This window comes from Pinus tabuliformis, chromosome 1_1 (genome assembly GCF_031772625.1).
Source record: "Pinus tabuliformis cultivar Carrire ecotype Pingquan chromosome 1_1, CPIR1, whole genome shotgun sequence".
Lineage (NCBI taxonomy): Eukaryota > Viridiplantae > Streptophyta > Pinopsida > Pinales > Pinaceae > Pinus > Pinus tabuliformis.
Genome location: NC_142297.1, coordinates 686,940,791 through 686,966,962, shown reverse-complemented (window position 1 = coordinate 686,966,962; position 26,172 = coordinate 686,940,791). Strand labels below are relative to the sequence as shown.

At 34.9% G+C, this 26,172-nt stretch overlaps 2 protein-coding genes across 2 annotated transcripts; both read left to right on the top strand.

Annotated features, from left to right (window-relative positions):
- The first annotated feature begins 15,205 nt into the window (after nucleotides 1-15,205).
- LOC149215280 (uncharacterized) lies at nucleotides 15,206-16,736 on the top strand. Its single transcript, XM_089391062.1, has 2 exons — nucleotides 15,206-16,187; nucleotides 16,277-16,736. The coding sequence occupies exons 1-2, from the start codon at nucleotides 15,875-15,877 to the stop codon at nucleotides 16,378-16,380; spliced, it is 417 nt and encodes a 138-aa protein (XP_089247188.1). The 5' UTR covers nucleotides 15,206-15,874; the 3' UTR covers nucleotides 16,381-16,736.
- Nucleotides 16,737-17,082: 346 nt separating this feature from the next.
- Nucleotides 17,083-18,688, top strand: LOC149215279 (uncharacterized). The gene is made up of 2 exons (XM_089391061.1): nucleotides 17,083-17,950; nucleotides 18,232-18,688. The coding sequence occupies exons 1-2, from the start codon at nucleotides 17,544-17,546 to the stop codon at nucleotides 18,284-18,286; spliced, it is 462 nt and encodes a 153-aa protein (XP_089247187.1). The 5' UTR covers nucleotides 17,083-17,543; the 3' UTR covers nucleotides 18,287-18,688.
- The last annotated feature ends 7,484 nt before the right edge of the window (nucleotides 18,689-26,172 follow it).

The window sequence follows — 26,172 nt, the reverse complement described above, 5'->3', positions numbered from 1 at the left end:
ACTAGAAGGAAGACCAATGCTACCTCTATCTGTCATGAGGAATCAACACATGGATTTAGGGATAAAGTCGAAAATAAATCCTCCAAGGTTAGTCCTTGGCGTGAACCTGTGCCTACAAAAATTGTAAATGAAGAAGAAATCAATGAGAGAGAAAAAATCTCGAGTCTAAAGTTAAGATTAAACAAATGCAAAGGAAAATTGCCCAAGAAAAATGAAACAATCATAAAAATACTCCCACAAATGATGTGTTTGTCAATCTCGGGGCTCATCCTAGACTATCGCCCAAAAGAAATAAACCCAAGGTGCAAGATGATTCAAGAGTGTTTGATTGGTGCCACTTGATGATAGCTATCCGAGAAATGCCCATTTGGATGAGCCAAGTATGAACATGTATTCGAACCAACAATATTTACTCACTATCCCCATGTCTTGAACATCGTATCAGCTAGCTTTTCCAAGAAAATAATCAACTCAGAACTTCATTTCAAGCTAGGCAAAAACACATGGAACAAAAATCCTCCATCATTGAAAATATATCCCAGGCTAAAGATACACATATTATCATCAAGTCAAGAAAGGTCAAAGTAGTTATATCTTTTGATATAGAAAACTCTGGTCCTGATAAGTAGTGATTTTATTGTTATCTACAATTAGGATTTTTGAAGTTTTCAAGACATGTGCCTATTTGATTTATTTTACTAAAATTAAAAAGGGTAGCTATATAATCCTTGATTATGTAGAAACCATATCTTGTTGTTAAGACAATGTTTAATAATTGTTTGTTTGTTGAAATATGTCCTTCATGTTTATTGAATGTTGGCTTTAGATCCTGCAAAGGAGGATATGCTCGATCGACATGTACCTATTGTGAGTTGTGCATGGGTTCCATGTCATTCATTTGTCTTCTTCTTTTACCTTTTATAATTTGGTTAGGATACTAAGTAAACAATTTGAATTAATTATTTAGAGAATTTTAGATTATTTTCGATACAATGAGCTCTTTAAACCTCTATATAAACTCTGTATTTTCTATAGTATGGGGGGTACTTTTAGTACTATATAGGGAAATTTTGGAGAAAAGAAATTCTCTTTAACTTTATGTGGCTGTGGAATTTTTTTGAATTACACTCTGAGTTTTTAAGGATTGGTTTTATTCAATTGCCTACTTATCGTGCCTTTAATCCTTCTGTAGTCATTGGTTCTTATCGTCTTATGGCTTCTACGTAATTTTATTTCTCAAAATACAATAGGCCATAGGTATTTATGTGATTTTATTTTGTAAACAGGTAGCAATTTCATCACATTTCTTTCTATGTCTTATATTGATTCAATTTTTATAGTTTCTTAAATGGTCGATGCTCTCCATTGACTTGTGTCCTGAGATCGATAATTGATCAGAGTATATACCTGGTCTAGGTTTTTGTACTTCTATACAAAAAAATAGAACTAAGATAATGTTTTCTTCTGTGTACGAATTGAATTAATGTTTATGCTATAACAACTCCTAAATTCATATACTCATTTTGATTATTCGTTATTGGTTTCATTCATAAACAAGTAATGAATGGCTATCATTTTTTATGAGATTATTGCAGTTTCCTATTATATGCATCTTGGCTGAGAAGTAGGAATTTGAATGCATTAATTAATTATTGCATTTATTTCTTGATGTTAATTATCAAAGCAAACAATTTGACCTATGTTCCTTTAAAGGATAAGGGATATGCATTTTAGCGGTTACTTGTCTTTTCACTATTTGCATTATAGATTAGTTTATTTGTAATTTCAACTATAAATTTAAATTAGGCTATATTCTCTCGATATTCTGGAGAAACAATTATATTTCATTCCTTTTAAACCAATTATAGTTCTGGGATTATTTCATGTATCATAGTCTTGTACATTTCTTGTATTAGAACACCTTGCTTCAGTTTCTATACCATAATTATGTAGCATATTTTTCTATAGCAGATTGTTGTATAATATTTTAATTCATATAATTAATTCTAATTTATAAATAGCATATATAAATTAGAATTAGGTAGAATAAGGAAATATACAATGTTATTTTTTTTAACAAGTATACTATTTTATTTCTATTATTTCATTTGTATCGATAATTAGATTTTTTTCTGTATTATATTTTATTAGTCATTAACTCTTCGTTTTAGGCATAAATAACAATAGTTTAGGTTTTATTAGAGAGCATAGATTAGCATTATTTTTCACTTGGTGTTGTTTTTTGCAAGAGGAGGAATCCAAAAGCTAAGGGAGCCTTAAAACCCATAAAGGATGACCACACCAAATAACTAGGGCCATGTGAAGAGCTTTGGTCTGGTGTCACTTATCTTTTGTTGACTAAAGTACATAAAACCCACATCAACACTCTTATAAAGGATATAATCATAGGTAGAGAGGATCTGTCCAATTCTAAAGTCTAACTAAAATAATGTGTATAAAAATTTTAACTATCTTTTTAAGAATCGTAGGTAACCAATCGTGTTTTCTATAAGTTTAATAATAAGCAAATGTTTAAATTTTATTAGTTTTTAGGATTATACCACTAAACACATTAGAAGTGTGAGCTTTTCATTTTTTAATTTTTTCTATACGATTATGTCCACTCAAAACACAAAGTACGCATAGTGCAAAATGTTTACATTAATCCTACATTCTAATTCCAAAAGTGTTTTAATTCCAAATCAATGAAGTTAGACTTATAATACAATAAAAGTGAAGTTTAAAAAATTTATAATGAATTTTGATTTATGAATATTTAATGTAGTTATATAAATGAAATAGTTGGTAAATGCTAATAAATATTAAAATATTTATGATATATCTCACATTGATAAAGATTAAAAAAAATTAAAAATTTAAAAATTATCTAAATTATAATTTTATTTTAAATTGTTATTACTATTATTATTTATAAAAAAATTAATATACAAGTCAAACATATATAAATTTTAAAATATATGTAACATTATTAAACATTTTATAAATATAAATAGACTTTATTAGAATACCATGGGCCAATATCATGGTTTACTAATGCAACATGCCCAAAAACCATAACTCATGTTTATATGACACATGTTCATAAGACTATTGTTTATTTAATCAATTTAATTAAAAGGACAAAACGTACAACTAATTTTTAGATAAATATCAACTTTTGATCAGTGACTACTATTAAGAATATTATCAAAAATTCCATAGAAATTAATTCCCATCATAGATCTAATAATTATTGATCGTTAAATTAAATTCTAAAACTCTTATTCCAAAAGATACTATGAACTTAATCAAAGAAAGATGGTTTGTAATTATCAATTGTTTTACATTATTCAAAATATCAACTTATAGTGATATGACTTTTTTTAAATTAGTCCAAAAGCTTTAAATTGATGGTGAATGAGTGTATTATTAAGCAATTTTTTGCTAAGAAAATATCATTGATTTAAATCCTAAATAATTTAGCTCCTACCTATCATAGATCTAATAATTATTGATAGTTAAATTAAATTCTAAAACTCTTAGTCTAAAAGATACTATGAACCTAATAAAGAAAAAAATGGTTTATAATTATTCACTGTAACACTTCGTAATACAATAAATAAATAAAATATTTACTGCCTTAATTACCCAGGTTACGTGTAACTTTAATCCAATCAACGCAATGTGTAAATACATGGAAAGGGTCCTGAATAACTCTCGGTCTTGGCGCGAATTAAGGAATTAATTAGCACACAGGAATTCTTGTATGACTATCTAAACCAAGCCCTATATCAGTTCCACCTACCCACACCTCGGTAGAGGTGATGTCTCCTCCGTTGGGGAAATTAATCCAAAGGTAAGAATGGTATGCTGCATCCGGTCCTCGCAGGTGACTTGATAGGGGCATTTACCCTGAGATGAAACGCTAACATGATTTTTCATCTCATTTCGCTCTATCTGAGAGGAGAGGAAATAGATCTGGTAGCACGCAGGGTAAGAGAATTGGAGAGAGGGTTTACCTCTTCCTGAATGAGTGCTTATTTGGTTTCAGAGGCAAATGATCGATGGCAGAGACAAGGAGGTAAACTTATACAAGTCTGCTCTTTTAGTTGGGGAAACACAACTACCTTATTCCTTCTTATTTTTAATTCGATATTTGATACAGGTATGGTCTAATGGATGGTTTAGAACTCTTCTTCGACATCGAGAGCCGAACAGAGATGAGCCTCTGTCACCGAGGTTAGTTTCTTTCAAATTCGAGCACTCCTATAGTTTATGTCTCTTCTGTGGTATGTGGTGTAACACTTGTTGTTTGTTTTCAGGTATTCGGTGCTTCAACAGTGGTGCCTATACCCTCAGGTATTAAATTACTCATACTTTTTTCATTTATGCATTCTCCCTCGTTATTCAAGCCGAGGTCTACTTCTAACAGGTTCTCTAGTTGGTTCCACAAGTATGGCTCGAACCTGTTTCTGAGGTTGACGAGTCTTTCGAGAGGCACTAAACCTAAGCCAAGTTGTTTTGTTATCTACAGGTTAGTTATTTCTCCTTGGTTGAACATCTACTTGTTTGAGTGGCTTGTGTCGACTCCAAGATGAAGTGGAAGGGTTGTTGGCTCTCAGCGTAGTCAAACCCTCACCACAATACGAAACCCACGAGGGATTCCTTAGGGAATGGAGGTTTTAGCAACTAGATGCTTCCAGTTGGGGTTTACAGTCGAATCTTAAAAGAATACTTCCGTCTATTTCCTTGAACGGTTTAATAGCATGGTTATGGCATACATTACCCATTATGATTCTATGAATTTCTTTCTCTTTTTTTCTATATTAAATGATGGATAGGTTATGGGCCAGGTTGCCAAATCTTGGCCCTTACCCCGTAGGCTATAGAGACATTTTGTTTGAAGTTTTGTATGTAAATTATGTAAAGTGGAATGAGAGAGCCGAGATTTAGTACAAAAGAATATTCAGAATATATACATAATTTCAGTTCTTGAATTTCTTAGTGGTTTTGATATTTTTCTTAATCGTGGTTTCGTCACTTGTTCATGCATTGTAATAATTCAATGAATGGTTTAGTGTGTAAGGGAGTCTTAATTTATTCAGCGGTATTAATACCGGTATGCAAATTGAAATATGGAAATATACTTAGTCTTTTCATGGACATATACGTTTATCTTGGTGTCGCTCGTTTTTTACCACGACAGTGATATTACAGGAGGTTGTGGACCTTCTCGTTTGGAACACATCGTTAATCTTGTTTAATTATGTTTGGGAAATGTATAGTTAGTTTAAGATAATTTCCATTCCAGGTTATTTATATTGTAACAAGTTATGGACAGAAACTGAAACTCTATTACCATAATAGTAATAGTTGTTTTTCCTTTTATACAAAAGACATAAAATGGGTTCAAGATACTATAATACAATAGTTTTCTTCCTTTTACAACAAATATTAAGTAGGTTCAGGATACTATAGTACTGTTGGGTTTAGATTAATTATACAAAGTAACTAGAGAAAATACTATGCATCATTTTATTTTCTATGATGAATAAGTCTGGTATTCAAATATCTCCATAAATGAACAGTATCTAGCCTAAGACAAGCAATGAGATCATTACTCCTGTTACATAGCATTTTAACTGTCAGAAATAATTACAATTCCTTTAGTACTTATCTGTTACAAGTGTTTGTTCCATGCAAATCAACATCCTTTTGGAAGGTGTCACCACCCAGCCATGGACCTGGCAATCACATCCAAGGTCCCCCTCCGATCACTTCCCGCTCCTAATAGTTGAACTAAAGACAGTTGGGTATCTTGGGCGTCAGGACTACTATCCAGCCTCAAGTCCCATACCCACTTGACTATTTGCCATAAAACTGAAATTTTCCCACTGGTATCCCAATCTAGCTCATGGAGAAAATTCCGCAACCCCCTTGCTGCTCTTTCCTTTTCCCTTTTGGGGAAAAGTGGTGGCAACTGTTTCCAGCTACTCTAGGAGTTGTTATAACTATTTTTCTTTTCTTTTTTATTCTCTTTTATAGTCTCTCCAAATTATTTTAAAATAATACATAACAGTATTTGTTTTGGCTATTTTAGGCCCAATAGTTTGACAATAACAAAACATAAATGCAATTTAAACTTGGTGAAAATAATTCATGATATCTCGTTTTATGTTACAGCTCCCTCCCCTCGAGAGGAACATTGTCCCTGGTGTTCTTTCTCTATGTAAACAACTTCGGATAAGCTTTTCGCATGACCTCCTCTTCCTCCTAGGTAGCCTCATCCCGGCCAAAGTGCTTCCATTGCACTTTAACTCGGATGATAGCTCACCTCTGTAAGGTGGTTTCTCTCTAATCAAGGATATGAAGAGGCTTTGCCAGGAATTCCCCTTGGGTTCTACCTGCACATTCATATTATGTTTTCAGAACATTTCAAAACAATAATCTTTTAATCATGTTGCTTTTCGATTATCATTACCAGAATACTCTCCTAGTTAATAATATGTCGAGGGTCATAAATATATATTTTTTAACAAGGACACATGAAAGACGTTGTGTAGTCGGATGTGGCCTAGTAGTGCTAGTTTATATGCCACCGGCCCAATCCTTTCCAAAATTTGGAAAGGCCCACAGTATCGGGGTGCCAATTTCGAACAACCTTTCCACTACAAGGTGTTATTATGAGGTTTCATCTTTAGATACACATGATCATCCATCTGGAATTCTTTATGACTTCTCTTCCTGTTTGCATACACCTTTTGCCTATCTTGTGCGGCTTTTAAATTCTGATGAACCTTCTTAATGTTAGCCTCCATATCTTCTAACATGTCAGGGCCCAACGCCAATTTGTTTTCTGGACTATTCCAATCCGTGGGTACCTAACACTTTCTCTCGTAAAGTACCTCGAAAGGACTCATACCCGGAGATTTGTGATGCCCATATTGTAGGCGAATTCTACCAAGTGGAGGTAATCCTCCCATTTTTGTGGTTGTTGCATTACAAACATACGCAACATATCCTCCAAAACTTGGTTTACTCGCTCTATTTGGCCATATATCTATGCATGGTAAGCTGTACTGAAATGGATTTGGGTCCCAGTCCTGCAAAAATATTTTTCCAGAAAGCAGATGTAAATTTTACTTCCTTATCAGAGATCACCACTCAGGGTATCCCGTGTAGCCAGAAGATTTCTCTCATAAATATGTCTGCAATCTCTACTGTTTTATAGGTGGATTTTAAAGGGATGAAATAAGCAGTTTTTCTTAGCTTGTCTACAACCACCATGATTGATTCGTGTTGATTTCTGGTATGAGGTAGCCCTGTAATAAAATCCAAAGTTATGGTCTCCCATTTCGATTCCGGAATGGGTAGTGGTTGCAACAGACCCGCAAGATGTTGATGTTCTGCCTTCACTAACTGTCACTCTAAGCATTTAGATAAATATTCAGACAGATCTTTTCTTAAGCCAGGCTAAAAATAATTTTCCTTGATAGCAGAATACAATTTTTGGTATCCAGGGTGGGGAACATAAGGTTTCCTATGAAACTCATAAGTAACATCCGCTTCACGGAAATCTAGTTAGGAATATAATTTTGATTTCTGAATGTTAACATTTTACAAAAATTAATTGCATACTCACATTGCTTCCCTCTTTCCTGGGCTTTAGAAGCTTGCTACCATAAGAATGCATATTCTAGATCTTTGAGGGAAGCCTCCCAGATAACCTCGGTAGGTTAGATTGCACATGACTGAAGTGTACCTCATAGATACCCTGTAATTTTCTGCTTAGAGCATCAGCTACCTAGTTTTCTTTTCCTTGGATGTGTTTCAAGTCAAAATCAAATTCACTCAGGAATGTGGTTCATCTAGCCTCGCGAGCATTTAAATTGGATTGATTAAAGAAATTTGTCAAGCTGCTATGGTCAGTTAACAGGAAAAATTTCTTCACTAGGACGTACTGCCACCACATCTTTAGTGCATGTACTACTGCTGCCAACTCCAAATCATAGGCAGAGTAAAATTGTTGATAATCTTTCAACATTCGTGACTCATATGAAATGACTCTTCCTTCTTGAGTTAGTACTCAACTGACGCCCTCTTTACTTGCATCAGTACATACTACAAAGGATTTTTCTGAATCTGCTACCTTTAACAACAGAGTGGTTGTGAGCAGTTGTTTTAATTGCTCAAAGCTTTGCTGGCATTCTGTTTTCCAGTGGAGAGCTCGTCCCTTTTTATGAAGTGAACATTAGATAGGTGATTTTCGAAAAGTCCTTGATAAATCGATGGTAGTACCCTGCCAAGCCTAAGAAGGATCTTATATCAGCCACATTTTTCAGTGTAGTCCATTCGATAATAGTTTTGATCTTCTCTAGATCCACTGCTATTCCTTCTATTGATATAACATGGCCCAAGTACTGAATTTGAACTTTTTAAAAATCACATTTGCTAAACCTTGCGTACAACTAGTTTTCTTGCAAAATCTACAGTACCGTTCTCAAATGTTGTTCATGTTCCTCTTGGTTTTTAGAGTATATTAGTATATCGTCGATGAAAATCAATACAAACTTATCTAGAAAAGGCTAGAAAATACTGTGCATTAGGCTCATGAATGTGGCTGGTGCATTGGTAAGGCCAAAAGGTAGTACCACGAACTCGTAATGTCCGTAACGAGTTCAGAACATAGTTTTACAGATGTCTTCATCCTTTATTCTGATTTGATGGTATCCGAACCTTAAGTCAATTTTCGAGAACATGCTAGCTCCCTGTACTTGGTCAAATAAGTCATTGATGCAAGGTAGCAGGTATTTGTTCTTTATGGTCAGCTTATTCAACTGGTGATAGTCAATGCATAATCGTAAGGTTCCATCCTTCTTGCGTACAAATAGCACTGGGGCCCCCCAAGGAGACACACTTGGGCGTATGTATCCTTTATCTAATAGCTCCTGCAACTGCATTTTGAGTTTAGTCAATTCTGGAACACTCATATGATAAGGGGTTTTTGAAATAGGGGTTGCACCGGGCATTAGTTCAATTGTGAAGTCAATGTCTCACCTTGGCGGTAATCCTGGAATAGATTCAGGAAACACATCTAAGAAATATTGTATTACAGGGATATTCTCTAAAGAGGTCATTTTATTTTTATCATCGTTGTACCCTACCCGAACAACATAAATTTGGCACCATTTTCTTATGCATTTTCCGAGTTGGTTGGCTGTAATAGGGTGCAACTTGATATTTTTCTTAGTTCCTTGAATTTCCTTCCTCTGTCCTCACTCGGTAAGATAACTTATGGACTTTTCTTTGCAATCTACTAAGGACCAGCGACCCTCCAGCAGGTTCATCCCTGTTAACACATCATATGAGCCTAGGGGAAGAATATTTAGATTGACCTGGATAGGCTATCCTGAAATTATAATAGGGAATTTTTCTATTTTCGCTACCACCTTTCTTTTGGTACCAGTAGTTAGTTGAACTAGCCACAACTGTTTGTATTTACTACTTTTCAATTGACATTTTTCTACCACTTTAGGACTAATATAACTCAGGCTAGCACCTAGATCAAATAAAATAGAGTCAGATTGACCAACAATCATACCTTCGCATTTGATCATGGTGGGCTGATATTCAACCTGATGATCATCCAAAGCCGCATTGATCCGGGGTATGCTCCTTGCGATATCTCCTACCGTAGAGGCTTCTTACATGTTAGAAAGTTGTTCGGTCTGAGCTCTTTCTGGGCAGTTTTTGTAATAATGTGCTTCTCTGCATCCCCAACACTGTAGTGAAAATTTTGCTCGCTTTTCAGTAACAGTCCTGCTAACTCCTTTAGGTTGTCTATTTTCAATGAATGTCTGAGTCTTGATTGGGTTTCTTGTGAACTTTCCAAAAGTCCTTTGCTGATTGTTTTTGCCATGCATGGTTTTCAGATGTCTGTTTGGTGGAAAATTCCTTATTTTCTTAGCAGAAACTCCCTTAGATCCTTCATTTTTCTACTTCATCTGTTGATAACAGATGCGAGCCTTCTGGACCACATCATCCATGGTTTTGGGGTAGTCAAATTCTAGTTTCTCCTTTATGAATTTGGGCAAACTACTAATAAACCGTTGAATCTTAGCTTTTTATTCTTACATATATGGAACATAATGCAACAGCGAAGTAAAGCATGTTATGTATTCGTCCATGCTCAGGGTTCCCAATATCAATTCATGGTACTCTTTTTCTTTTTTGACATAATAATGTTCTGTTAAATATTTTTCTTTAAAGTGTTTCTGGAATTCTTGCCATGTTACTTGCTCCTCATCAATCTTCCTTACGGTTTTAATTTCTTCCCACCAGAGGGTGGCTTTTCCTCGTAATTGGTACACTACCAACCATGTGTTAAGTTTTTCAATATATTCATAAATATGGAAGTATTTTCCCATGTCTATCAGCCAAGCTTCGTCGCTTATTCTAACTCTCCTTTGAAGATGAGGGTCTAATTTTTTTGAGCTCACATTGTAGTTATATCTTTGGTCTTTTTGGCTTTCTCTGATAAAAAATGTTATCTGAATGCCCTTCATCTTCCTCTTTGTGACCCTCCACAGATCCTGCCTGATCTTCTTCATTATGAGCAGTTGGGGTCTTTTCCCTATTTTATGTACTGGGATCTGGTCCTCTTTGATTTTGCCAATCTGAAAAAAATTTAAGAATCTTTTCCTGCTCCTGTCGTAAACATTCATTCTCTGATTTGTGGTTCATCATTTCTTCTCGAAGTTGTTGTATTGTCTCGAGTAAGGCAGCATTATCCTGTCTCCATTCTTCTCCCAATTGCACTGATAATTCTTGGTTGGCTTCTACATAATGTACCTCTGGCTAGCTCGATGATTTGGGACTCCTATGCATTTTACTTTTGATGCTAATTGACCTTCTGTCTCTTTTTCTCTCTCTCTCTCTCTCTGTTTACAATAAATCAAAACTCAGTTTATTTGCTATTTATATATCTATATATAGGAACATCACAACTTAATTGACTGTTAACAACCCAGAATCCTCAATGTACGAATCTGGGCTTTGATACCATTTGTAACAATTCGTAATACAAAAAAAATTTACTACCTTAATTACCCAGGTTACGTGTCCCCTTAATCCAATCAACGCGATGTGTAAATACATGGAAAGGGTCTTGACTAACTCTTGGTCTTGGTGCAAATTAAGGGAATTAATTGGCACACAGGAATTCCTGCACAGCTATCTAAACCAAGCCCTGTATCAGTGCCACCTACCCACACCTCGGTAGAGGTGACGACTCCTCTGTTTGGGCGATTAATGCAAAGGTAAGAATGATATGCTGCATCCAGGCCTCGCAGGTGACTTGACAAGGGCGTTTACCCTAACGTGACTTTCCATCTCATTTCGCTCAGTCTGAGAGGAGAGGAAACAACTCTGGTAGCGCGTCGGGTAAGAGCATTGGAGAGAGGGTTTACCTATTCTTGAATGAGTGCTTATTTGGTTTCAGAGGTGAACGATCAATGGCAGAGACAAAGAGGTAAACTTATACAACTCTACTCTTTTGGTTGGGGAAACGAAGCTACCTTATTCCTTCTTAGTTTTAATTCGATATTTGATATAGGTATGGTCTGATGGATGGTTTAGAACCCTTCATCGACCCTAAGAGCCAAACAGTGATGAGCCTCTGTCGCTGAGGTCAGGTTCTTTCTAAATTGGAGCACTCTTATAGTTTATGTCTCTTCTCTCGTATGTGGTGTAACGTTTGCTATTTGTTTTCAAGTATTCCGTGCTTCAACACTCGTGCATATACCCTCAGGTATTAAATTCCTCATACGTTTTTCATTTATGCATTCTCTCTCGTTATTCAAGCTGAGGTCCGCTTCTAACGGGTTCTCTGGTTGCTTCCATAGGTATGGCTTGAACCTGTCTCTGAGGTTGAAGAGTCTTTTGAGAGGCACTAAATCTAAGCCAAGTTGTTTTGCTATCTACAGGTCAGTTATTTCTCCTCGGTTGAACGTCTACTTGTCTGAGTGGCTTTCTCGACTCCAAGATGAAGTGAAAGGGTTGTTGGTTCTCGACACAGTCAAACCCTCAACACAATACGAAACTCACGAGGGTTTCCTAAGGGAATGGAGGTTTTAGCAACTGGATGCTTCCGGTTGGGGTTTACAGCCGGAGCTTAAAAGAATACTTCTGTCTATTTCCTTGAATGGTTTAATAGCATGGTTACGACATACATTACCTGTTATGATTCTATGAATTTCTTTTATGTCTATATTAAATGATGGATAGGTTATGGGCCAGGTTGCCAAATCTTGGCCCTCACCCCATAGGCTGTAAAGACATTTTGTTTGAAGTTTTTTATGTAAACTGTGTAAAGTGGAATGAGAGAGCCGAGATTTAGTACAGAAGAATATTCAAAATATATACATAATTTCAGTTCTTGAATTTCTTAGTGGTTTTGATACTTTTCTCAATCGTGGTTTTGTCACCAGTTTGTGCATTGTAATAATTCAATGAATGGTTTAGTGTGTAAGCGAGTCTTAATTTATTCAACGGTATTGATACCGGATGCGAATTGAAATATGGAAATATACTCAGTCTCTGCATGGACATATACATTTATCTTGGTCTCGCTCCTGTTTTACCACGATAGTGCTATTACAGGAGGTTGTGGACCTTCTCGTTTGGCACACCTCATTAATCTTGTTTAATTTTGTTTGGGAAATGTACAGTTAGTTTAAGATAATTTCCATTCCAGGTTATTTATAGTGTAACAGGTTATGGACAAAAACTCAAACTCTATTACCATAATAGTAGTAGTTGTTTTTCCTTTTACACAATAGACATAAAATGGCTTCGGATACTATAATACAGTAGTTTTCTTCCTTTTACAACAAATATTTAGTAGGTTCAGGATACTAAAGTACTGCTAGGTTTAGATTAATTTTCTATGATGAATAAGTCCGGTATTCAAATATCTCCATAAACGAACAGTAGCCTAAGACAAGCAATTAGATCATTACTCCTGTTACATACCATTTTAACTGTCATAAGTAACTAGAATTCCTTGAGTACTTATCTGTTACTAGTGTTTGTTCCATGCAAATCAACAATCCTTCTGGAAGGTCTCACCAAGGTTGCACTTCCTGCTCCTAACAGTTGAACTAAAGACAATCAGGTATCTTGGGCATCAGGACTACTGTTCAACCTCAAGTCCCATACCCACTCGACTATTTTCCATAAAATTGAAATCTTCCCACTGGTATCCCAATCCAGCTCAGGGAAAAACCCCCTTGTTGCTCTTTTCTTTTCCCTTGTGGGGAAAGTGGTGACAATTGTTTCCAGCTCTTCCCTTTTCCCTTTTGGGAAAAAAGTGGTGGCAACTGTTTCCCAGTGCTCCAAGAGTTGTTATAACTGTTTTTCTTTTCTTTTTTATTTTCTTTTATATTCTGTCCAAAATATTTTAAAATAATAAATAACAGTATTTGTTCTGGCTATTTTAAATCCAATAGTTTAATAGTAACAAACCATAAATGCAATTTAAACTTGGTGAAAATAATTCATGATATCTCGCTGTATGTTCCATTATTTAAAATATCAACTTATGGTAATATGATTTTTTTTTTTAAATTAGTCCATAAAATTTTAAATTAATAATGAATGAGTATATTATTAAACAACTCACAAAAAAATGTCATTGATTTAAATTGTCAATAATTTAATTGCAAGAAAATTTAAAATTATATAAATATATTTTTGAAGTAATTATTATTAAAATTTCTTTATAAAAACAATTAAAATTACAGATATTTATTTCATAATATTAATACTTTTAAAACTCTTATTATATTTGAATTATACCATCTCAATAACAATTCATCACAAATATTTAAAAAATCAGCGTATTACAATTCATCACACATATTTAAAAAAAATTAAATAAATATTTGTTTTCTGGAACTATGTGTGGTTGGAATAATAACATTCAAAAAATCCAATTCATTACAAATATTTAAAAAATCAAATTAAATGAATAAAATAGATCATATCAGATAATAGGTTGTTATTTTTAGATCAGGTCTAAAATATTAATTTTTATTGATATATTTTTTTGGAATTATGTGTAATTGGTATAATGAGATTCTACTTAATTTCAAATTTCATTAGAAACATTTAAAATAGTAAACTTTCCCACTCCATAAAATTTCAGTTCTAATTAAATTATAAATACTTATATATCTAACCAAGAAACTACCCATTCTCTCTGCTAAAAAATAAAATAAAAAATACACTGATCTTTTACTTGGTTTCTAATATAATTTATTTAATTTACTATAAATATTAATTATATTTAAATAGCAAAATACTCCACGAGAACCATGTCTCCCCATCAAATCCCAGGACGACCTGTCAAACCCCAACCGTGCTTCCCACCAGCTGGCTCAAATGGAAAAATTTAGGTCAGGCGCATCTTGATTGACTCTGTATTGGGCATATTAGGTATTGTATGTGTGATATTTATTCCAAAGTTCCATGAGAAATTATACTGGATATTTATTAGGATGGATGTCTTCTCTAATTAAAGATAAGAGAGGAAGTTTTATTGTTAAATATTATAGAGTAACCAAGACTAGGCAAATAGTTTTTCCACAACACAGGTGAAATTTTAAGAAAATAGTTAACCACAGGAGCAAGCCATTTTCAGTTCGTCCACCACCACGTTCTAGGGTTTTGTTTTTGATAAATTCAGTGTTTTTTCCAGACGAGAGCGGCATGTCATTTTCAGTTCTCCCTGCCCCACAAAGCGCCGAGGTTTATGTATACGCGCCGAGCCATATTGCGTTGATTTGGTAAGGGAAAGCAGCGTGTCTGGTACGAAATGATTCGTATAAGAAAATTATGAAGGTGCTTTTAAGTCACGACACAGGACTGACGACTCAGCAGGTGACCCACTCCATTATACAGGGCATGCCGGCCAAAAACTTTGCTATTGCCGGAAGTCACGAGGAACCAGCTTGCTTTTTTTCACACCATACATCTTTAAAAAAAAATCACATTTTCTTCATCGATCTTGACAGTTCCTTTGACGTCTGGGCATGAGCATATGCCTTATTAAAAGAGAATATTTATTTAAATGTAAAATCATATGACTTCTGGGCGCTTTATATCCTCGAAAAGTGAAATGTACTTCATTTAGCGCTTTCTCAAGTAAGTCGAATGTCCATTAGAGGAAAGGTGGTTCCGAAACCGCTTTCGCAACTCAGAGTCGAATGTCCATTAGAGGAAAGGTGGTTTAAATTGTACTTTTCTCTTTAACTTGATAATAATGATGAGTATCCTGCATTCCCGATTCACGGTACTGATTTACAACTAATGACAAATCTTCTCACCAGGAACCACAAAGGCATAAGAATTAGGGAAACAGTTTTTCCACAACACGCACAAAACCATTTGACCAGAGCCGCTTCGTTATCTTCTGTTCTACCGCACATACAGAAAAGTTCCCGGCAATCAAGTCGATCTTTTATCGCATAGGTTGAATTGGTCGGCCGTTTCAAGAAAGTAGGTTAATTCCTCAACTTTCTGTTCCTGGCAATCAAGTCGATCTTTTATCGCATAGGTTGAATTGGTCGGCCGCTTCAAGAAAGTAGGTTAATTCCTCAACTTGTCAAGCCTTACATTACCTTGTTCCCTGCTCCCACAGCTTGCTAATTGGGAAGGACCTAGGTGCATGCAGGCTTGAGGCTTGATTGAACACACACTGCAGTCAGTTGAGTGCTGAGACTCAGGAGTCAGAGGTGAAAAGGAGTAAGTGCCGAGAGGCAGATCAGGTGCGGAGGAATCAAAAGAAGAAAGATTCACTGCTCAAGAATCGCAGATGGTTGGGAGGGAACATGACATTGCTGAGATTACTAAACTTATATTGACGGAAAATGGCCCTCAAGTGATTGCTGTTGTTGGCATGGGAGGAATGGGAAAAACTCTTCTAGTAATCGAGCGCTGTGTTTGCGTGAATAGCCAGCCACTGTTTGGAAAACAAATCACCCAACGTTTTCACTTCGTTTTCCAAAAGGGTTGGTATAAGTTTGCTCGAAGGAAAGGATTGAAGGCAGGCGACACCGTGGTGGTGTGGTGGAATGTCTTTCAGAACCGGCTCGAAATCAAATGCATCAGATCGCGTCCTCCTGGCGGTAAGATTTATTGCTCTTCATGTTTTATTTTATTTCTTATTTTATTTCTCCGGTGAATGAATGGATGGTCGGGGTTCCTCTGTTTTCAGCGATTGGTTCACCGCGGGAACAAGTCTGCACTTGCCTTCGGGAACAACTCTGCACTTGCCTTCGGCTAGGTCGCTCTCCTTGTTACACCAGAAAGAATGAATGAATGATCGATCTTCAATGGTTGGTTGGCTACAGATCATTATATACTTTTAAAGAAGGCTGGGCGCTCTTCTTGGGCCTACAACACTGTAGTTATTAGCTTTTAATTTTCTAGGGAAAATAATAGAATAGGATTTTTAGAGTCATTCTAGTTTATTTAGGCCTACAACACTGTAGTTATTAGCTTTTAATTTTCTAGGGAAAATAATAGAATAGGATTTTTAGAGTCATTCTAGTTTATTTATTTTATGGGTGTTAGTTTGTCTGATGGATTCATTACAAAGATTTGAAACTTATATTGTATATGGGCATGTATCTTTTTCTCAGTTATTAATATAAATAAAGGTTGCATTTTCGGATCATGTTTTGTTCAGTGTTTTGACTACAATTATTTTTAACTAAAACACCTGTTCAGTGTTTTGACTACAATTATTTTTAACTAAAACACCTAAATATAGATTATTTTATTGTTCAACATATTACATTCTATTTGTTGTTTAAGACCTCCTTTATTTATTTATTTATTTTTTCCTAATACATCATTCAACTTACTTAATTCGCGACAGATTAACCACATTGGAATCAAATAATTTCATTTGGTTACTTGTGTGTAACCACAATTCATAGCATCAGCGATTCCATCCCCGCATTCACACTCGTCGCTCTGCACCTCCTAATAGACTTTAAACTCTCGGTATGTTTTTATTTGAGACGTGGAAATCGGAGCCCAATCCAGCCAGCTGAGTATTAAATAACTATGAAAATATGTTATGTTAGTTAAAGAAAATATATATATATAGTAGAAGATAAGAGGGAAAGATTTACTGCTCAAGAATCGCAGATGGTTGGGAGGGAACATGACATTGCTGAGATTACTAAACTTATATTGACGGAAAATGGCCCTCAACTGATTGCTGTTGTTGGCATGGGAGGAATGGGAAAAACTCTTCTAGTAATCGAGCGCTGCGTTGAAGATGGGAAAGGCAGCAAATGCAAAGGCCTTGCAATTGAAGGATCTGAAAAGAATGACCCTTTTGCAATTGAAGGATCTGAAAATGAAGCTTCTTCATCAGAAGGTTTTATTCAACTTGAGAAGGGGACTTTTGAAGACCTGACAAGTCAGATTCTGCAAGTGGGCGAGTAAGAAATAAGGGGTTGAGTAAAGGAATGAGGGTTGATGTGTGCAGCAGTGAAGAGGGTTATGGTGGGGCTCGGTTTGAGGGAGTTATCCTCACTTTCACCACAGGTGGCCGGCGTTGCAAGATCCGGTATGATAAGTTTGTAACAGACGAGGGAAAGCCATTGGTGGAGGAGGTATGGCTGCACAGTGAAGTCAGACCCATTCCACCCCACCCCACATTCAGCTGCCTCTCCATTGCTCAGTTGGGGATGCAGTTGAAGCTTATGACACTGACTGCTGGTGGCGTGGCGTCATTGTCAAACACTGTGAGGCAGCGGAAGAGGATCTTTGGGTGGTCTATTTCCCTGACACTTGCACTCTCAAGGCATATCCCCATTCAGAGTTACGCCCAGCTCAAGAATGGCTCCGAGGAGAATGGATCTTGGCGCCCCAGGTTCGATTCTTAAAATATATATGTCTGAGGCCCTTTAATGGGGCTTTTTTGGGTTTTATATTTAATGGGGGCTTTTGGGGGTTTAATAATTTATAAAAGGTTTATAGGCCGGTGAATCTTTTTGGTATATTTGGTATACACGATGTTGGATATATTTTTGTTGAATATATTTTTGGTGTTACTCAGTATTAATTAAGTTTGATTTTGAGTTTCGTCTGAATTATTTCGATATTCATTGTTAAAAAATTGAGGATTCTGCAAATATGTTGCTTCTTCTCAAGATTCTTGTTGCCGTCTCCGTCTTCCCGAGGACATAAAAGTCATGGAACGCCTTGAAATTCTTCATCTAAAGAGGTGCGTGGTGCAAGATTGGATCTTTGGGCTTCAGAACCTCATGGAGCTGGAGTTACATGGGGAGTTCAGAATCTTTCTGCAAATTATGGCAGAATTGCATGCTCTATGAGAAATATTATATGGAAATTTGTACACAGCAAAGAAATGAAAGATTTGGGGAGATTTGGGGAGAGGAGTCTTTCTCTCAAAACTTGAGTTGGGGAGATTGCAACTAATGAAACTAAAACAACGGGATCTTTGATTTCCTTGCATAGTCTATTTCTTCTGTATATGTAAATATTTCTTCTATCCAATAAAGATTTACCAGCTGATGCAATGACGACTTCCAACGAAGGTTAGGTTCCATGTTTCCTGCAGGCTGGTTATCCTCCTCTGTCGTGGGTACTGTCAAAACAATTATAATAGGAATTTCTTACTATTTCCAGCGGTTCCATGACTATTGGTTAGACATACTGTTATTACAAATAAGGAATGGTACCTGGACTATTGCTTAGACAATTGATAAAGAAAAATTCCAAAAAATGGCATCTTCACGATTTTTATAGAAAACTCCAAACAAATAGGATCTTTGATTTCTTTGAAATTTTGCATACTCGATTTCTACTGTTTGCGTAACGATTCTTCTCTTTCAAGAAACATTTACAAGCGGAGTTTCTGGCAAAGTGAAAACCGTACAGAGACATTATCCTCCTCTGCTTTGTTGGGCTAAAATGTTTTTAATATATATATATATATATATATATATATATATATAAACTTTCAGAGCTAATTTAATTTAAAATTAAAATTAGTAAATTATTTTTTAAATAAATTTTCAATTCTTTCTCTACTAATTTAGTTATATAATTAATTATTTATAAATTACAAATTTTTAATTAAATGCATAAATAAATATATAAAACAGAATTAAAAGTAATTTATATTCCAGATTTTGAAACTTAAGGAATCAATAAAAAAAATATAAATTATTTGATTATAAAATAATTCAACAATAAATTTAATAAATAAATTAAAAATTATTTGATTGTAAAATAATTTAGCAATAAGAGGAAAATCAAATCCTGGATTCCTCAACACCCTGCCAGACCTCCTCTTTAATTAAATCCCAGAAGTTGTGAAAGAAATTGGATGTGAAACCATTAGGGCCAGGCCCCTTTTCTTCTTTGAGTTGTCGCATTGCATTCTCCACTTCCCGTAAAGATATTGGCCTGAGGAGGAGCTGATTGTGTTCCTCTGTTATGATTTTTGGGATATTCTTGGTGATCTTCTCTATAGCTGGCTATCTATCCGCTTGACGTTCTTGGTGTACCTGCTTGAAATAAGTAAGAAGCTCTTGTTCTACATCCTCATGTTTTTCCAATCATTCCCCTTACCGATTCTGGATGTGAGTGATGTTGTTGTGCATTCTTCTCTGGATAGTGGTGCGATGAAAAAATTTTGTGTTTCTTCGCCCTCCTTAAGCCATCTAACTCTTGATTTTTGTTTCCAAAGTATTTCTTCTTGCTTTGCTCTTTCTGATATTTGTGTCTGAAAGTGTTTTGCCTATTCTGAGATTGCTTCGGATCTTCCCTCCATGATGATCATCTGCTGTAGTCTTTTCATTTCTTGATCTAGAGCATTTTGTGCTTGGAAGATATTGCCAAGGTAAGTTGATTCCATTGCTTGATGTTTTTTTTTGAGATTTCTGAGTTTTTGTTGGAATTGATATATTTTTGAGCCATCCGGAGGTTTGAAACTTTTCCAAACCGCATTTATCAGGTTGATGAAGTCTCGATGCGTCAACCAGAATGCTTCAAAGTGGAAAGGCTGTCGTGTAATGCTTCCCGATCTTTGCGATTTGAGTGATATTGGCCATTGATCTGAGCCTGTGAGAGGTAAGATCGAAGCCGAGAAGTCTCCTCCAAGATGGACTGCATTGTCGGAAAGCGAAAATCTATCCAATTGAGAGGCAATTTGATGTGTACCTGCTCGTTTTTTATTCCAAGTGTAGATTCCATTGTTGAATGTCATATCTATAAGCCAGTTGTTTTGGATGAAATTTTTTAAATGAATGCTTTCATTATCTAGTTTGGTCCTGCCTCCTCTTTTTTCTTCCATCTTTGTAATCATATTGAAGTCTCCTCCTGTAATCTAGAATGGATGTGTTCTGTTGGAGTTGATCAAAGATAAAGTATTCAATATGTCTATCTTATGCATTGCATCCTGGGGGAAGTAGACATTGGTTAGGTGACCATGCACATTTGTCCCTGTTTTATGAAAGGAGGCTTGAATGAAGTGCTTACTCGCATGAATGTTGGTAAGCATGATAGGTCATTCGTCCTAGACTATTGCAAGACCTCCTGAAGCTCCTAAGGCATCCACTACTACTGCTTGACTACCTGGCCATGCTTTTACAAGGGTTAGACTCAGTGTTGTAGAGTTGCATTTAGTTTCTTGCATGAAGAAGACTTGGGGTTTCTCCTGCTGAATCATGTTTTTTATCAATCTATATTTTCCCAGGTTATTTACCGTCTAATATTCCATGAAGTGAGCTTCATGATTCATTATTGGGTAGAGGATTGTAATATTTTGTAAGCTTGGAGTATCTTCCCAATTCCACCAGCATTTCCCCAATGCGGATGGTTCTTTGAAGATTCTTTTTCCTCCCTCTTTTTTTATTATCTTTAGGAATGTTTTTGCCATCCCATTGACTTCCAGGCTGAATGCCTAGGGTTCTTTACTGTTGTGCTCTGGAAAGGATGACTTCCAAGTTTTCTAGCTGTCTTTCTGGGATCTTGTCATATTCTTTTTTCTTGCAAGCTTGTTCTAATCCAAGTATGTCTAGATCTCCAAGATCTATGTTTTCAAGCTCCTCTTCCATGTGCTGGGCTTCACTCATTTCCTCTGCTATTTCTATTACAACCATGGTTTCTTGCTGCACATTATCGGCTTCCATGCCCAGAGATTTCCATTTCAGAGTCATACTGGGTGAGGAGGTGGTGGGATCTATGGATTGCTTAGGCTTCTGGGGCTTCTTTGAGCCAATGGGAATGAATTGTGATGTCATCTTGGGTGTCTCCTCAGAGTGTGATGGATTCTCAAAGTCATTCAGATCTGGCTAAGCTAAGGTCTCAAAGCTATTGCTCGTGGATGACATGGAAGTATTAGCGGAAAGTTTTTTAGGGTTTGAAACGGGTTTTTTGTGGTTCTTTTTGCGGTTGCTGGCCTTGGTAAATCCGTCCGAGTCAGGTTTATCTGAGGAGGTAGAGGTTAGGGTTTTCAGATTTGATGGGCAGTCACGAAAGAGATGGCCAAGGGCATGACATTTTCTGCATCGAAATGGGGCATGTTCATAATCTATTGACTGAATCTATTCAAAATCGTCATGATATAAACTTACCGCATACGGAAGAGTCTTGCTTAGGTGCATATAAACGCAAATGCGAGCATACGAAGTATATCTTCTGAGTTTTGTCTCCTCCGCAATTTTGATGAATTACCCTAGTCCATTACCAATATCTTGCAATGAATCTTCATCCCAATATTCCAATGGAAGAAAATAGACGTAGATCCATACTGGTGCCCAGCTTAGATCTTCTTTTCCGGGGTTGAATCTTTCAATCCAATCTCTCAGATACAGACTAGCTACATTAAAAAAGTATGGTCCTCCATCAAGGACTCTGTTTCGATCTTCTATACAGTTGAAAACTGCCGTACAGAAGCCCTTAGGCCCCAACTGCAGGGTAATGTATCCTTTTGGTTTCCATTTGGCTGCGATCCATCCATGCAAAGCTTTCTCTGTAGGCCAGAAGCCTATAAATTTCCCTATTAAGGCATGATCCTTCATGTACTGGATTTGAGTATTGATTCTTTGACTTGGGAGCTCAATCTTAGGTCTTCCAGTTGCAACAGGCTTATAGGTAGCCGATGTTGCTTTCGGAGCCGCATTTTTGTCTATATTGTCTGTCTGTATACCATGTCCCATTCCCGTTTCTTCCTGGGATTTTTTCCTGGTATCTTCCATGTGCATCTAAATGTTTTATGGATCATTGGAGGGAGGCACTGTATCCTCCCCCTGGGGGATGTCCATGATTTGTGCCTTATTCCTTGTCATTTGTTGTTGTTCGTATTACTAGAGAGCTATGATAGAGTGGTCGTGGTCTGTGCAGGTCTGCCCTTGCAGGTCTGACCCAAACCCTAAACCTCCATCTTTGGTCCAGCCCCGGTTCATAATCATGTAAATATTAATGTATTTTTTTTTTTGATTGCTAAATTAAATAAATATAAAATTAAATAAAATTTTAACTATAAAATAGTTTTTATTAATTTTATTAAAATATTTTATTGATGACTCATATTGAACATTAAAATATTTTATTGTTAATCTACATATACATATTAGTTAATATAGATCTTTATATATTTTTTAAAATATTTAAAAATATATATAATATTTAAACATTTTATTGATACATTTTTTATTTCTATTCATTATTTTTTTATTATAGGGGATATTATTTTTCTATTTAGAACATAACTTTTAGTTTTTAATTTTATTTTAAAAAGAAACTAAACAGACAAATTTACATATCCCCTCATATCTCCTCATATTGAATTGTAGAATAAACCTCTTGATTCAATTACATAATCAGTAATTTTATTTAACATTTATATAAGTCCAATTCAAAAACTAAAACGATGCACTAAATGAATACTCAACTCAATTACATAATCAATAATTTTATTTAGCATTTATATAAATCCACGCAATTTGAATGCTGAAACAATGTACTAGATGAACACTGAAACAATGCACTAGATGAGCGAGTAAACCCTGCACTAAAGAATTGCGTTCAAGGAATATTTCTTCTTTCAATAGCAGTTGACGAAAATTTTCTACAAAATTGTGTACTTTTTTATTTGTATATATTTTTTATTTTGATGAATTGAATAGTATAAAAATAAAGAAAATATTTTATTTACGTTGTATTAAGTATTAAGATTTATTTTTATTTTAAGTATGTGATATTCATAAGCTATATTATATTAATTGTTTTTATAATTAATAATAAATTAATTTAAAATAAAATTATAATTTTGTGAAGTTTTATAATTTTTCAAAAAAATATTAATTTTTTTTATAATTAATAATAAATTAATTTAAAATAAAATTACAATTTTGTATATTTTTATTATTTTTTAAAATATAATGAGATATATAATAAAAATAAACATTTTAATGTTTTATAGTGATTGTTTATTAAGAAGTATTTTAATATTTTATCGTGATTATTTATTAAATTTACTAGTCATTTAATTTATATTACTACAAAAAAATTTAAATCAATTAAACTTTCAATACTCTTTAGATTAAATTTCAGTAGATCAATATACAGTTGATAGTTTTACATGGTATGTAAAATAGAAAATTCGAATTCACAGAAATGTTTAATTACGACCTACCATAACCGTTAGTATGAGGTTTTTAGAGAACTGCCTGGAATTTGAGAGTGATTGAGCTTTATTCAAAATTTGCAAATGGGCTAGGTTCTTGGGAAAGTTGTCATAGGTTTTGACCTGTCATTCATAATTATAAACTGTTTCCCCAAAAATATTTAGCACAGATCCTTCAATAACACATAGATTTCCCATAAATTTTGGTATACCTCAATATCTAATACAGTTCTAACATTTATAGCAAGCCTATTTTCAGTGAAGGGAAGCCACTGGCCAGTAACTGGGAAAGGATGCACCAATGGTAGTGGTCGCTGCATCTTCCAAGTCGTAGTAACTTCTTGACATGCCCAAAACATTAAATGCCCCCCTCGACTCTAGTAGCAAACTCAACCTCTATCTCCATTGGTTATTTGGGCTTCATTTAAATTGATTTAGCTTCATTGCATAAGTATTTGGAGCTTAGATGCCTGATGTTCTATCTGTTGAGCAGCCTAATCAAGAGGTAATTGGAATTTGACGATTTAAGAGTGTCAAAGTTTAGATTTATTCAAAATGTTATTTTTTGAATATGTAAATCAATTTCAAACGAGGTAAGATTCTTCCCACTAAATTTTAACTTAAATGGAATTTTAATTATGCTGAAACTTTGACCATGCCTTACAAATTTGGTGTAAAAATTATTTGAAAATGACATGCATTTGTTACGAAATTAATTTCCTTTGTTCTTATTTTGCAGTGTTGACTGTTAGGACTTCACTGTAGGCATCACTGGCAGGAAGAATAGAGGCTAAGATTCATCTTCTGATCGCCATAAGTAATCTAACAATGCCAGCTTTTAAGCACAAACAAAGAGAGGCACAATCGCATGATGAACGAACGGGCTTCATTTTTCCATTTCAGCCATTTTTTCTCTAGGAAATTAGCAGAGGACTGAGTGCTCTAATTAGTTGAGGAACGGTTATTTATTTTTAAAAATAGTACTACAGCCAGGTGCGCATATGGCGGAATTATTATGTTACATTAGAAGTAAGTTAGTTATCTGGCAGAAATTGGAAATGTATATATATATATATATATATATATATATATATATGAACTTTGGGTGGCATGTATTTATTAGTAAATTTTCGGGTTTATAGGGGAGAGATGTCTAATGTTGTGCAAGGACCAATGATTGATATAGTATTCGTCTCACCAAACCACCAGAAATTGAGACTTTTGCAATCAATATTTAAACACAGATAAATAACATTAAGTGCAAATAAGTATTAATTTATGTCTAAAATTTCTCAAAACATTCACTGGGCCCACAACTGTCCATAAATAGTATCTCGATACTTAAGAGTGCAAACCATATTGACCCAACTAGAAAACAGATAAAACCATAAATGCTTCCAAAATGGTCTATTCCAGAAGTACAAAGTTGCACTCAATTCAACTCCCACTCATGAGAACTGAATCTTTGTATCCCAAATAAATATCCATACCTGGACATAATAAAAGTGAATGTATGTCAGCCATAACTGTTGTGTTGTTCAATATTTAAACCTCCTATGTTCAATAAATGACACCCAACCCAATAGCATTTAAACCCATACCTGCACATAATAAAAGTGAATGTATGTCCATCATAACTATTGTGTTATTCAACATTTAAACCCCCTATGTTCAATAAATGACACCCAACCCAATAACATGAATGTTGTGTTATTCAACATTTAGACCCCCTATGTTCAATAAATGACACCCAACCAATAACATTTAAACCCACTTTGTTCAATAATTGACACCCAATCCAATAACTTCAATAAATGACACTCAACCCATTCTATTTGTCATTAAAACAAATCAAAGCACATGGATCAACAAATAACAAATTCCCAACCATTGGATCACATCAAATTAAATCTAGATCACACATTCAAAATGAAGCCATTGCAATCCATGTCCATCTTTACCACCAATTAAATTCAAGTGCCAAAAACTATAAAAGAAGTTCAACCACTTTTGAAGTTGCATGTTATGCTTTAAAACTATTCACCAACCTTGAAGACAAAACATCACAGAACAGTTGGCAGTATATCCAAGTTAGTTATATCAATTACAACACATTTTTCTTACAATTCTATTTTCATTTCTCACGGTTCTTACAGTTTCAGTTCTTACATATTCAGTTTCAGTTACAGTTTCAGTTCTTATAGTTTTAGATTCATGAAAATCAACACACAGCCTAGGGTATTCTCTCTTAGGTCCATAATTCTTATTTTAAGGGATGGTAAAAGACTAACATTATAGAAAGCTAATGGGACGAAATTAATAGTATCAAGTTGGTAAATTAAAAAAAAAACTGGTAGATGAGACAAACTAATGAAGAAAATGACTCTAGTAAGTACATGAAGAGAAATAGAGTGTCGCTTGGTGCATTTAGCACA